The 13,445-nt window shown below is 40.9% G+C and overlaps 1 protein-coding gene across 1 annotated transcript in view; it reads right to left on the reverse strand.

Annotated features, from left to right (window-relative positions):
- The window catches only part of DDX25 (DEAD-box helicase 25), a 2,576,846-nt gene that overhangs the window by 2,012,221 nt on the left and 551,180 nt on the right, over positions 1 to 13,445 (reverse strand). Inside the window, exon 4 of the mRNA XM_044080825.1 lies at positions 3,686 to 3,821. Coding sequence (XP_043936760.1) covers positions 3,686 to 3,821 — 136 coding nt within the window. The remainder of the gene's footprint in view (positions 1 to 3,685; positions 3,822 to 13,445) is intronic.

The raw sequence follows: 13,445 nt of genomic DNA on the forward strand, positions 1-13,445 counted from the left end.
ATTATATTACTTGATTTTACTCTCTCATTCCGTGCTCAAGAACATTTATTTCCCTGTGGTGCCAGTTGTTATTTTGGTTATTTCTGCAAATATTTTGACATGTTTGACATGAGACTGTCTTGAAATAGGAGGATCTATGGACATACATGCTGAAATGGTCGAAAAATGTACCTTGACAGAGGAATAAGAAAGGCCAAAGGATAGTAACTTGTGCAAACATTGTAAAACCAGAGAACAACTAGCCCTGAATAGGTGCTCGTTATTTCACTATCATGATCTAGAAAACCTTTTCCATTTGCTAAATATATGATTTTCTAGCAGCAGTCTTTCCTCTGTTAGTGCCTACCGCACATCCTCGGTAAACAAGGTCTTAAGATCTTATCATCCAGGCAGTCACCTGAAAATGATTGAAGTTGGAGTGTATCAAACAGCTTTGTTCTTGTGTAGGTAGATCCAGTTTGTGAGGAAGGTTATGGTAACTGCCCCTAGCCTTTCTGAAAGAAGGGGGAACCATGGCTGCCTAGGCCAGAAGAAGGTCACCATAATGATTTTGTGAATTCCTTCTGAATCTTCAGGAGTACCCGTAATATTAGTGGAAAGGATGTTAAAGCATACAGGAACATTCATGTCCAAAGAAAAGAAAAGGCATCAGTCTTCCAGGCCTTTTTGCATTGAGCCCTGGAACAGAATCTTGTCAGTTGACTGTTCAAAGAAGAGGCAAAAAGGTCTACTTGAGGCTCTACCAACAGACAGAAAAAAAACTTAGAAGACCCCTTGTTCTAGTTTTCATTTGTGAGCATCTGCCCTGGTCCTGCTCAGACTGTCTGTCACACAGTTTTGCTCATACAGAATGTGGAGGAGCGAGATTGTGCTGTGAAGCTATATCCCAAGCTAACATGGCTAGTCTGCAAAGGGGGTGCGATCGGGTTCCCCCTTGCTTGTTGATTTACCACAAGAGAGTGATATTGTCTGAAACCACTCTGAAGAGTTCCTGGTGGACCAAATATGGTTCAAGGAGTTGAGTGTCTTGATCATGGCAAGCATCCTGTATATATTTATGTGCTTGAATCTGTCTTTGGTATCCCACACCCTTGCACTTTTACCCCTCTTGAATCTGTTCCCCAAGCAAAGTCTGAGTTGTCTGTGGTAACTAGCTGCTTTACAGCAAGGACAGAGAAGGTGAGACCTGGATTTAAGGATATCTGTTTTCTCCACTAAAATATTTCTCTTCTGATAAACTCCAGCACTGGGATTTGAAAAGATAAAGCATGTTTTATATGCTGGGATCAAAATTTCAGATACCACTGTATCTTTCTCATATGGAGTTTTGCCAGGGGTATCATGAGAATCATAGATGCCTTGAGAACCAACATTCTGAGGTATTCCCTCACAGTGACTGAAATCTGAGTGGAAAACCTTAGAAACCGATCTAAATTGGGATTTATTTTATCCTGTGGAACAAAAGCACTTTGAACTGGGGTGTCTAGTTGACATCACAGGAACAAAATCACGTGTGATGGAGTCAAGACAGACTTGACTATTCTCTTGGAATCCCAACTTGTGCAAGATATTTGTCCCAACTTGTGTAAGATCTTTTTCCCAAAAGAGAGATTCCTGACACACTGAAAAAGATTCTGCAAAGATAAGCAAGTTGTCTAAATATGGAAAAATATGGATACCCTGTAGCCTGCAATGAATTATAACCGGAGCTAAATACTTTGTGAACCCTCTTGGTGCAGTGGAAAGTCCAAAGGTTAAGGTAGAGAACTGATAATTTGATCCAGACTTGCAAAACTTTACAGAAACATCTGAAGTCTGGATGAATAAGGATGTGATAATAAACATCTTATAAGTCTAGTGTTACCAAGAAACCTGAAAGAGAAAGAAGACGTAACAGGTTGCAATGTGACAATTTTTGAACAGTTTTAGAAAAGAAAAATACAGAACTGGCCTCCAAGTATTTTCTTTCTACAGCACTACAAACATCATTGAATAAAAACCCTCCCCACTTGGAAAAGAGGAAGTAGTTATCATTCCTTGAGACAGGATGTGATGAAAATCAAGTTGGGGGGGGGGGTGTGATCTGAAGGATGAGGAATGACCCTCTGGAAAAGAGGAATTTCCTCCCACTGCCATCGGTATTCTTAATGACTGATATTCAAAAATTCTTCTAAAGCAATCAAAGACAAAAAAGGAGATTAAGACTTTCTGAAAGAAAAAGTGGGCAAGGGTGGGAGTGGGTTGCGGTCACAAGGTCTCTTGAATAGTCAGTCAAACATATTGGGCTATCTTTGATTTGGGGAGGTTAGAGACTTCTTTCTGGAACTTTCTTGCCATTCCTTCTTAATCCCCTATTTATATGAATTCTGTTGAGACGGTTTACTCTGTTTTCTGCCAAAAATGGAAGAGGAGAAAGGAAATCCCTTGAACAATTCTGAAAGGAGAGGTGAAAAATCTTAGAAATTCTCTGGATCAGCTTGCCACTTTCTTCTTACGTTTTGATCACCTCTACAGCAGAGGGTCCAAACACTAAATCTCTATCAAAGGGAGAATTTAAATTTCATTTTTAACATCTGGAAGGTTCTAAGAATGCAGCTATGTAAACCCCCTTAAAACAGTACCAGTGGCCATAGCCCTGGAAGAAGCATCAACAGTGTCATACAATACACCGCACACAATGAGTAGTGACCAGTGCAAAAGAATAAACTTAAGCAGGTTTTTCCTCACAAGAAGAAACTGCAGATAAATTGTCTTGTCAGAATAAGCTTTAACATATGAACCTTACAGGTCCCAATCAGCTGAACGAGTTTTCAGAAAATTGAAATTCATATGGTCGAGACCATACGATCCAGTTTTTGAAAACTCAAAGCTTTTGAATGGAGATCACAGTACAGTGCGGATCAGGAAATTTAACCTTTTTCCTCACTGTAGTGTGAGCTCAGAGATGGTATATATAATTTGCAGGGGGTTAGGGTGTGTGTGTGGGGGCTTGCCCCCCTGAAAAATGTAAAAAAGGTAGAATTTTTTTTTTTTTTTGATGTTCGAGTTTTCGGAAACTTGATCAAATGGTCTCCTTCTGAAAACTCAATCATCTGACACAGACCCGGACCTTACAATTCAAAATTCTAAAAAACAACATTGCATAAGCATACACCTTCCCCCCCATACCTACCCATAATTTTCCCATACTTACCAAAAAGAGTAGGATTGGAATTAACTAAGTGCTTAGCAGCAATTGATCAACTAAGGTTACAGCTGCAGGCCAGGTTTGGGAATAATATACAAAAATTTAAAACACTGATTAATTTAGTATACAAAAATTAAAACACTGATTAATTTTATACATCCTACCTGCCTTTTTAGGGGTAGCTGGCTGATTAATAGGAAAACTGCAGACAGTAACACACACACATCCTCTAAAGCTGTCAGAAAAGGAGGAATGTTAAGTTACGGAAAATCCTTCTGCAAAACTCATAGCATTTTCTGAAACTGAGAAAAACAACAAATGAAGCTAGTAACAAATCTTTTATTACTCTGAAAGGTAACGCGCACCCTGAATACTTCTCAGGAGGATATAGTGAAAGGATCAGCAGGACGCATGATTAACAAGAAGAATCATATTATCCTAACCCTTTAATTCTCTGTCTTGAGCACTCTGTTATCGACTCAGCTATGAGCAACTTACAAATGCAGTTCTTCAAATGTCTTCACAGAGTACAACGGTGAGTGGGGGTCCCGCTGCAAAATCTCAACAGGATAGGATGTTTCCACCAGCTTCTTCCTGATCAGTTTGTTCAGCAGAGACTGAGAAGCTAGATCAGCTACAACAAAAACAAAAGCAGAAACAAAATCACCAATACTATTAAATTAGAACTAGGAAAATCAAACAAAATGATGACGGTCTTGCTTCACATATAGTTTTTAATTTTCTTTTATTTAGCTTAACATACATTCTTACCATATCATATGATCTACAAAAGTAGATTCATTGACTTTCATTGGAATGTCAATAGTTGAATTCATCCTCTCTTCTCCAATTTAGTACTTTTTCTCAGGGATATGCACTCCCTATGCTGGCACATGCCACAAAGTCATACAAGACACAAAAATATTGCTAACTCCTGAGTACACAATTTTCACCAAAACACTAACCCAGGACATGACATGTAAACCAAGAGAAAGCAATGCAGATTAGACACCTACATTATTTACAAGTATATACCTGTCCAACTTAAAAGAACTCCAGAAGCCAAGGCAGGATGGAGGCAGCTTGTCCATGGAGAAGATTACTACTGTGGAAAGATATTTGGAACCTGGCATGGAGGGTCCCGTCATAAGTAAGCAACTCTATAAGAGCATGCGAGTAAGTAACATCTATATTAAAAGAACATTGTTCCTAGCTCAGAAAAATTGAGTTAACTCCCAGAAAATAAAACCACCAGGACAGGTGCAGCAAAAGCACACAAAAAAAAAAAATCAATGGTGCCCAAAGTTAAGTGTCAATGTACTAAAGAAAGCGCTAGATTCCTGCAGTCAAGATAAAAACAATAATGTTTGCTAAAGCTGTGAACAATAGACCAAATTTGAGACAGAAAGAGACAATTTTAATTTTTTTGTAAAGGAAGTAGTCATGCCTCTACTAAAGTATCCACTGACTGCAGTACACTGCAAATGATGGACTGACTGCATGATGGTGAAAGATAATGCACTGGCAAGCCATCTGGAAAAGGTACGCTTGTGACTGCCAGGTCTTTCCTCCAGAGGGTAAGGGAAATAAAGAGATGTCTTCTACCTGCAGTCCACCAAGATCTTTTAACTCATTCCCACATAGGCAGCCAACAGGAAAACTGAAGTTGGGGTTAGGAACAAAGCTACAGAAAAAGAAAACTGTATGAGAATGGTAGGGCATAGGTGGTGAGATGGACAAAGTCAGGAATAATGACAGTGATAGCTAAACTACTGCAGAGGTCAGTTCTTGGTCCTGATCTCAAACATATCCACGGAAACAGAAAACGGGGGGGGGGCCTTCACTGACAACAGATTGCTAAGTGTAGCAGAGGAGGAAGGTGGTAGCATGGGGTATTATACATAATTTGGAAGAGATGACCATATGGGCAGAAGTGTGGCATATCAGGTTCAGTGCACATAAATGGAATGCACTGCACCTGGGTCACAGTAATCTTGGTATAAAGTAATGGGGAAGAGGATCTACGCAAGTTGATCACAACTTGACCAGATCTCACAAGTAGTACAATAAGATCTGTGGAAATAACCAACATAATGCAAAGTGATAATCCCCCTTCTTTATTGGATTGTGTTCAGGAAGTTCTGGAGTTCATACAAAGAAAGAAATGTCAGGATGCAAATGAAGGATACACAGGATGGTGGAACAGGGATAAAACTACTAACCAAAGGAGCTATACCTCTTCTCATTAGATACCAGAAGAGGCAGGGAGACATGATTTGGGTGTACACAATCATGAGATGATGTGAAAGGTCCATCGTAAACGTAGTGAGGAGGCATAAACAACAGACTATAGGGACCAACTAATGCCCGCAACTGGGAAAGCACTTTACAGAGAGGGTTGAAGACCTATAGAATGAACAAGAATACTATTGGTGGAAAAAATCTGATGGGGAAAACCGAGATGGAGGAAGAAAGTACAACTGTATAAGCAAACTTGCCATTAAGAGATATTCAAATGATAACTGCTGCAGTAGGTTAAACTATATGGGTCATATCCTGCATAAGATAATAGCTAGCCAGATTTCAAAACTTCAGGAAATTAAAATTTTCCATGTGCCCAAACAGTTAAGTCAGCTTCAGCTGTGATGACTAAGACTGGTTTGGGTGCTAAGGTCTTTAGAGATTTCCAACCAACAGAGATGGAACTTAAGCCCTGAGAGCATACTGCTAGGAAAAGCAAAAACACAGATCCATAGTCTGGCAAAAAAAAAGGGGGGGGGTGGAGGATAGGAGTGGCTACTGCAACAGTGATCATTCAAACATCTACTGTTATGGTAAGTTTACTTATGCAACTGTACTATGTTCTTCACATTAGTCACTGCTGCAATACCCATTAGCTTAGAATAACTAGGAGGTGGAAGGATCCAGGACCCCCTGAAGAATGGTTCTAGCAAAACCTGTACTAGACCTGGAAAAGGAATCTAGTTTATAGTGCTTTCTAAACATATGCACAAAGGACAGAATTGCTACTTCTAGAATATTTCTAGAGTCAAACCCTTTTCCAAAAAGCCATAGATGAAGTCAAGGCCCTGGCAGTGTAGGCCTTCAATGTACCTGGAATATTTTTGTTGTGGTGTGAATAGTAAAGGGTAGTAGCCTGAAACAATTATTTGTAATAGTCTGCTTTGACACAAGCTGTTCATTCTTACTTTTACATGAAATGAACAACAGGTTAGAAGTTCAGAAAACTACAGTTGTGTAAGCTGAACTTACCATAACAGCAGATGTTTGAATGATCAGTGCCTCAGTAAGCCTTAGCTATATTGGGTTATAAGCTACCAAGGAAATACGAGCCAGTCAGCTTCCAAAGCTTCAGGGCAACCTCCATGCTCCCAAACTATCAGGCAGCTTGACATGAGTTGACTAAAAAAACAAGTTTGGGAGCAAAGCCCTTCACTAGCTTTCCTGCCAGCAAAGACAAGGAAGCTGAAGCCTGACAGAACAATGCTAGGAAGAAAAAAAAAATAAAATGTCCACACCCCAGAATAAAAAAACATACCAAAAAACAAGGGGTTTGGAGGGGGGGAGCGGCTACTGCAGCAGTGAACATTCAAACATCTACTATTATGGTAAGTTCAACATATTGATCACACAGCTGTGGTAGCCTTAACTATCTGCACATATTACCTCAGCTAACTACATTTGGGAGGTGGAAGAAGAAGAATCCAGCAGCCCCTGGAGAATGATTATAGCAAAGCTTGATCTGGACCTGGAGAAGGAATCAAGCTTGCAGCTTACAGAACCCAACCCTTTCCAAAACCCATAGATGAGGCCAAGGCCATGGTAGAGTGGATGTTGACCCTACCTGGAATAGTTTTATGGTGAGACTAACAAAAGGCAATAGCCCTGGATGACTATTTGGAAATGGTTTGTTTTGACACAGGTTGTCCTTTCTTACCCTAACAAGAAATAAACAACTAAATCAGAAGATCTGACAGATTTAGTCTTATCAAGATAGCACCAAAGTTGTCTGTGGACATCCAAGTTATGAAATATCCTTTCCTCCTTTATTTTTATGTTAAGGAAAGAAAACGGGAGATGGATAGCTGTCTGCCTCCAGTTTTACATTCCATTCTTATGTCATTTGCTGAAGTTTATGTTCTATCTGCAATGCCACAACATCTGGGTACAGTAGTTTTACTGCTTCATCCCTTCCAGCCTACATAGTAATGTAGCCAATTAGTAGTATGAACAGTACTGGGCACACAGCTGAACACAGTTTGCACTTTTATCATTTGGTTCTTGTATACAGCAAGCACTAATTTTACCAGTGTTTCTGAGACTTCAAAGTATTGCCCAAATCAGCTTTTTGGGGACCCTGTTATATGCTTTCTCCAAGTCTATGAATGCCTAGTTGGCTATTTTTCTCATCTTGAGCTTCTTCTCCACTATATGTCTCACTGCAAACATCAGGTCAGTTGTACTACTATTCCGATCTGAACTAAACTGCTTATCGCCCATATTACTTTTTATTACACTGTGTATTCTTTGATCTTAGAAGCTTAGTACCATTAAGGGATCCCCCAGACCTGTCCCAGGATCAGTGTGCTTACCAAAAATAAAGGTTTGCTTCAGCCCCCAACCTATCTAGCACCTACACCTCCCCTCTCCTAATGTGCACCGTCTCCAACTGTGCAGGCAGTCTCCCTAAGCAAAATGAAAGAACAAAGGATACCTGTGTGAAGACTGGGTGAAGATAGGTGAAGGCTGCCAACCTAGCCAGATATAATTTTTGGAGATAATTCGGTCAACTGTAAATATTAATGCAAACCACAGGCCTGTTGTCTTAAATGGTAAAAATAGTGTTACGTGTGGAACTGGAAAAAATGTAATGGTGCACACTACTGACCAAGTAAAGCATGTTGTGATGTTAAAACATAGCTCCGGCCGGTCTAGATGAAGGAATGGAATTCTTGCTATTGTTTTAAGGCCAGAGTTAATGGCCAGAATTTGCATGCATAAATGTCCTTAATGGCTTTTCTTCTTGACCTTGTGTGAGCTTACTAAAGAATGTAGCCTGTTAGCCTGAGAACCCCAGGAAAGTGTGAAGAATGATGTAATGTGAACCAGGAATGTGATTTTAAAAACAGAGAGAATCAGAGAGCATTAACCTCTTGCTCTATATGTAAGTTTATCTTAGACTTATGTTTTCTCTTAGAAATAGCTAAAACTAGAAAGATTAGACTGTTTTTCTGTGATGTCAGAACTGTACTACCGAATTATTTTAAGTATTTCTCTGTGATCTCTGAACTCTTGACTAGCACTGTGTAGTAAAAAGTATTGTCTTGTGTTTTGACTATTTGTTATTAAATATTTTAAACCCTTTCAACTGTGGCTGTTTTTGTAGAGATACCTTAAGCTCTTTAGAGTACTTGCATCCCTTTGGTAAAATTGAACAAAGCCACTTCAAGAGCTTTAGCCCTGGGCTATACCACCAATTGGATAATAATATTGCACAGTAATAATTGGACACCCTTTTAAGGGCCTTTGAGTAGCTGATAAATATTACTGGGTGGTGACAGCTGGTATAGTCTGGGAAAAAGGGGCAAAGCTGGAGAACCTGTGCCAGCCTTCTCCAGGAGTGTCTGTGTGGTTGTATAAACTCTTCTCAAAGTGTGTGTGTGTGTGTGTGTGTGTGTGTGTGTGTGTGTGTGTGTGTGTGTGTGTGTGTGTGTGCGTGTGTGTGCGTGTGCGCGTGTGCGTCAACTACTTTGGCAGTGACACGAAGCACTGGTTGGACAGAGGATGCTGGAGGTTTTAGCTTACCCACTAGGCTGAGATCTGAACCCTATAGCTGTGCCAGTGGGGAGTCTTATTGGGGACCTGGAGAGCAAAGGCGTGACCAGCCCCGGACTGACTGTGATCTCTGTGTGCTCTTAAGGGAAATTGCACTTTACTGTGTGTATTTGCTGCCCTTTCCCTCCTATATGAGACGCCCCTCACTAGTGTTAGTGGTGATGATTGAGGCTCCTTGATTGCTGGGTCAGGGCACGGGCATCACAACCTGCACTGAGAATTATAACTTTTTCAGCCTGCATTAACAGCCCTATATGTTTTTGGTTATAAATAACTGCTACAAATATTCTTAATTCTTCTCAAATAATTTTATTGACGTTTGGCCTATTGCTGTACTGACCACTAAAGGTATGCACACGTGACTTGGGATGTATTGAGCACCAACCCCTCAACTCTGATCCCAGTTTAACAGTGCCTTTTTTCAAATATAATCTGTCTGCATTTACCCCCTCATTAACAGTGCATGAGTCCCCCCCCCCCCACAAACACACACAATCTCTCTAGTTTCTCTTTTTATGTAGCTGTATCATATACTTCTCCTCATTCCATAGAAAGAAACTTCATCTACCAGTAATGAAAATAACCTATACATTTTTAAAGTAATACAACCACCACTAATAAATGATTTTCTGCAGTCAGGAAATCTTCCCAACTCTCTAATACACCTCTGATAAACACCCCTTCAGAAGTCATCCACCATACCAAGCTATGCATGACAATTGCTGATAACCTAAAATTTGACTTACATGTACAACAGGCCATCAAACAAACTCACAATAGTTGGGGACACTTACAGGACAAAAAACTACTTAACTGATTTGTCCAGGAAACTCCTGCTCCCTACTTTACTATATGGTTCCTTAGTGCTGCTTAACCTTCAAGTTCCCATTTCTCTCAACTGTCCAGATTTTCGCAGAATGTCCAGATTTTTGCTTCATATTTTTGGCCTGTGCCTCATAAAATTTGTGTTTTTTTCTGACAAATCACTGAATACTGAAGTCACTAAATAATGACATTTGAGTTACATATTTAATACCCTTCAGAAAATGTATGCTAACACAAATTCTATTATTCCAGCAATCGTCTAAGTTTATAACAGGAGTACTTAAAATCTGTCCCTGTTTTTGGGCCTTTGTCCTCCCCCAATTATTTTCGGCCTTGTCCTGATTTCTTTCTCCAAGAGGTTGAGAGGTATGGCTCCCATCCAAAATAAACTAAACAGGTGCTACAATAAAATAGCAAATTTGCTACCAACTCATCAACCAGAACCCATCACTGCTTAGCCCTAAAACAGCCCAACTGGCTTAAATTACCCAAGCAACTCGCTTACAGCCACTACTCCAAGTCCACAAATTAATATACAAACCAGAACAACAAAAAGTCCTACTAGACATATTGCACACATACACCCATGCTAGGCCACTTTGATTTGAAAACAAAATGCTCCTCGCAACCTACAAACCACATCTGTCAGCAGAAACCACTTGGCTATGTTCCAGTGGAATGGAGGACAACAGTAGTAATCCCTCTGCAAAAAGGGGAGTCATCAACCAACCCTGGGAATTATAGGTCCATAAGCTTTACTAGCCTCATCTGCAAGGCCATGAAAAGAATCATTATGGACCTTGGAAACAATACTAACTTCATGAACTTTAATCGTACTTTGACTTTGGACTCAACCCAATTCCGATTCATTAAACGTAGATCATGCCTGTGAAACATGGCTAACTTCTTCGAGAAAGTCACAAAGGCCCCAGACAAGGGAAAACTGTGCATAGAGCCTATTTAGACCTAGCAAAGGTATTTGACAAATTCTCCTCTCGGGTATTACAGAGCAACTCTCCCACTTGGGAATTAACCCCTACATTACCAGATAGGTAGCCAACTGGCTTACTGACAGGACATATATTGTCAAAGTGGGTGACTTCACCTCTAGGAAAAGACCGGCCACCAGTAGTGTACCACAGGGTTCTGTGTTGGGCCCCTTACAGTTTGGAATTTATTTCTTAGAAGTCCAGGCAAACTTGGATGGCCTGTGTCCGACCAAGTTTGCTGATGACTGCAAATTCAGAACAATCAATGTTAATATACTGCAGACAGGGTTAATGCAGGCAGTGCCAGAGCCACAGATTAAAGCTAAATACAAAAAAATATTATTATTCCCTCTGGGAAAGTTGACATCCCAGCTAATTACATTATAGACAGCACCCCCTTCCCACACACACACACACCTACACACACACACCTACACACACACACCTACACACACACACACACACACACACACACACACACCCAAGGGTAGACTCAGTGGTACGTGATCAGAGTACTTGGGTTGATAGCAATCTGAACTTCGACCTCCACGTATCCACAGCAGTAAGGAAATCCTTCTATGTGGCACATCTTATAAGTAAAGGCATCACATGTAGATCTAAAGATGTTATAATTCCATTATACTCCGCCCTCAGACCAGTAATTGAGTACAATGCTTCCAAGTACCTCACCAGACACCTGCAACAATTTGGAGGCCACAAAGGTTTCTCACAAAAAATTACAGGGTACACAAAACAAGTCTTAAGCAGAAAGACTGAAAGCCCTGTCACTGTATTCTGTCTCCTACAGGCAGCTAAGGGGGGGCCTGTGCCCAGCTTACAGAGCAGTCTGACCCGGACCTGGGGTGCCAGGGGTCCAACCACCTCTCTGTTTCAGGATCTCGAGAATGTCTCCAAATGAGACATCTTCTGGAGGCAATCATGGGGACCCTTCACCTTCATAGAAGTCTGTATACTTGGTGACTGACTCTTGTGGAGAGGCCAAGTGCCTCCTCTTACTCTTCCTAGGGACCACCTCAGTGGGGTGTTCCAGGAAGTTGTCAGAATAGACTGTAATACCCTGCTGGGTAGTATGAATGTCTTGGGCTGGCTGCCCCTGTGGTGTCAAAAGGTGAGGCTCTAGGTGTAGAGGCATCTGGGTGGACTGGAAATCAGAGGGGGAATGTTCTGTCAGAACTGTCGAAGCAGAGAAAACCCTCTTCACAACCTCAAAAGCTGACCGCCCGGACAGAGAGAAGATCCAGAGCCAAGAAGGCAAGCTTCCAGACCGTTACCTCCTCCCACCATGAAAGCAAAATCCCTGAGGCGGATGTCAGAGCCGAGCTATCCAGTACTGAAGTGCCAAGGTGCAGAGATGACTCTGAAACCCTCACAATCAACTAACACCTCGAACCTGACATGGAGGCTTCAGCTCAGAGTCCTATGGATCCAAAAAAATCAGAGCCGAGGTGCTCAGAGTCAACTTCTGATCCAATTATAAGGTACTCCTCAGATCCCAGCCTGACGGACCTGGAAGACCCAGATCCTGGGTCTCTGAAACAACCAAGGGAATCAGAGAAGGAGTCTGAGAGGATGAAGGACGGCCTGCCTGATCCAAGCTAGTAGGCACCAGTAACACACCCATCTGGATCCACATCATCTTCAGTTAAACCTCTAGATGATATAGATGATTCCAACAAAGGAGATTGACGATTCCAGCAAAGGAGATTTTGTATGGCACCTTTCTAGGAAAGGAGAAGACAACCTAGAAGGAGCAGGATCTACCAATGTAGAGTACCGGGTCCTGGGTACAGCATAGGATCTAACTGTTTCTTAGTGGGATCCGAGGATCGGATCTGACAACCTTTTTCTCTCTGGATCTGAGGGGGAAGGGATACAAGATCTCCATGTATCCAATTTTGATTTCTTCCTGGAAGGCTCGAAGAATGAAGCCAAGGAAGTAGATGGAGTAGGGGATTTTGACTCCTTGGATTTTTTCTTGGTGGGGGTTGAGCCCCTCCAAATAGCCGCTCTGAATGAAGAGGGTAACAAGCCTTTTAGTACCAACTTGTTTTTCTCTCCACCAAAGTACATGGATTAAAATTACTACAAACAGAATATGTAGAACGTCCATACAGTAGGCGCAGACTCTAAGAGTGTCTGACATAGGCATTTTATGTGCACACTTGGAACATTTTTTGAAACCTGAAGGTCTTTTCTCTGCCATGGTAAAGATTAAGAGAAATGAAGAAAGAAAGGAGCTTTATATAGATAAGTTTTCAGTTTTTTTTTTAAGCAGAAAAAAAGGGAGGAATAGCAGTTTACAAATAATGGTAAGTAAGGCTACTATAACAGTAGCTACAGAACAGCGAATACCAACAATGGAATAGAAGATCACGCTAACAATAAAAAGAATAGGATAAATTTCAATCAATTCATCAAGTTAAAAAAACAGCTATATTAAGTTTACGAGCATAAGGGAACAATAAAGGAAATAAATTATGAAAAACATTTAATTTGCCTGAAAAATAAGCGATGAGGCTCAAGAGCTACAGCAACCACGTCTTACACAAAAAGCAGCAAACAAGATC

Source organism: Protopterus annectens, chromosome 8.part0 (assembly GCF_019279795.1).
Source record: "Protopterus annectens isolate FY-2018-M chromosome 8.part0, PAN1.0, whole genome shotgun sequence".
In the NCBI taxonomy this organism is placed as follows: Eukaryota; Metazoa; Chordata; order Ceratodontiformes; family Protopteridae; genus Protopterus; species Protopterus annectens.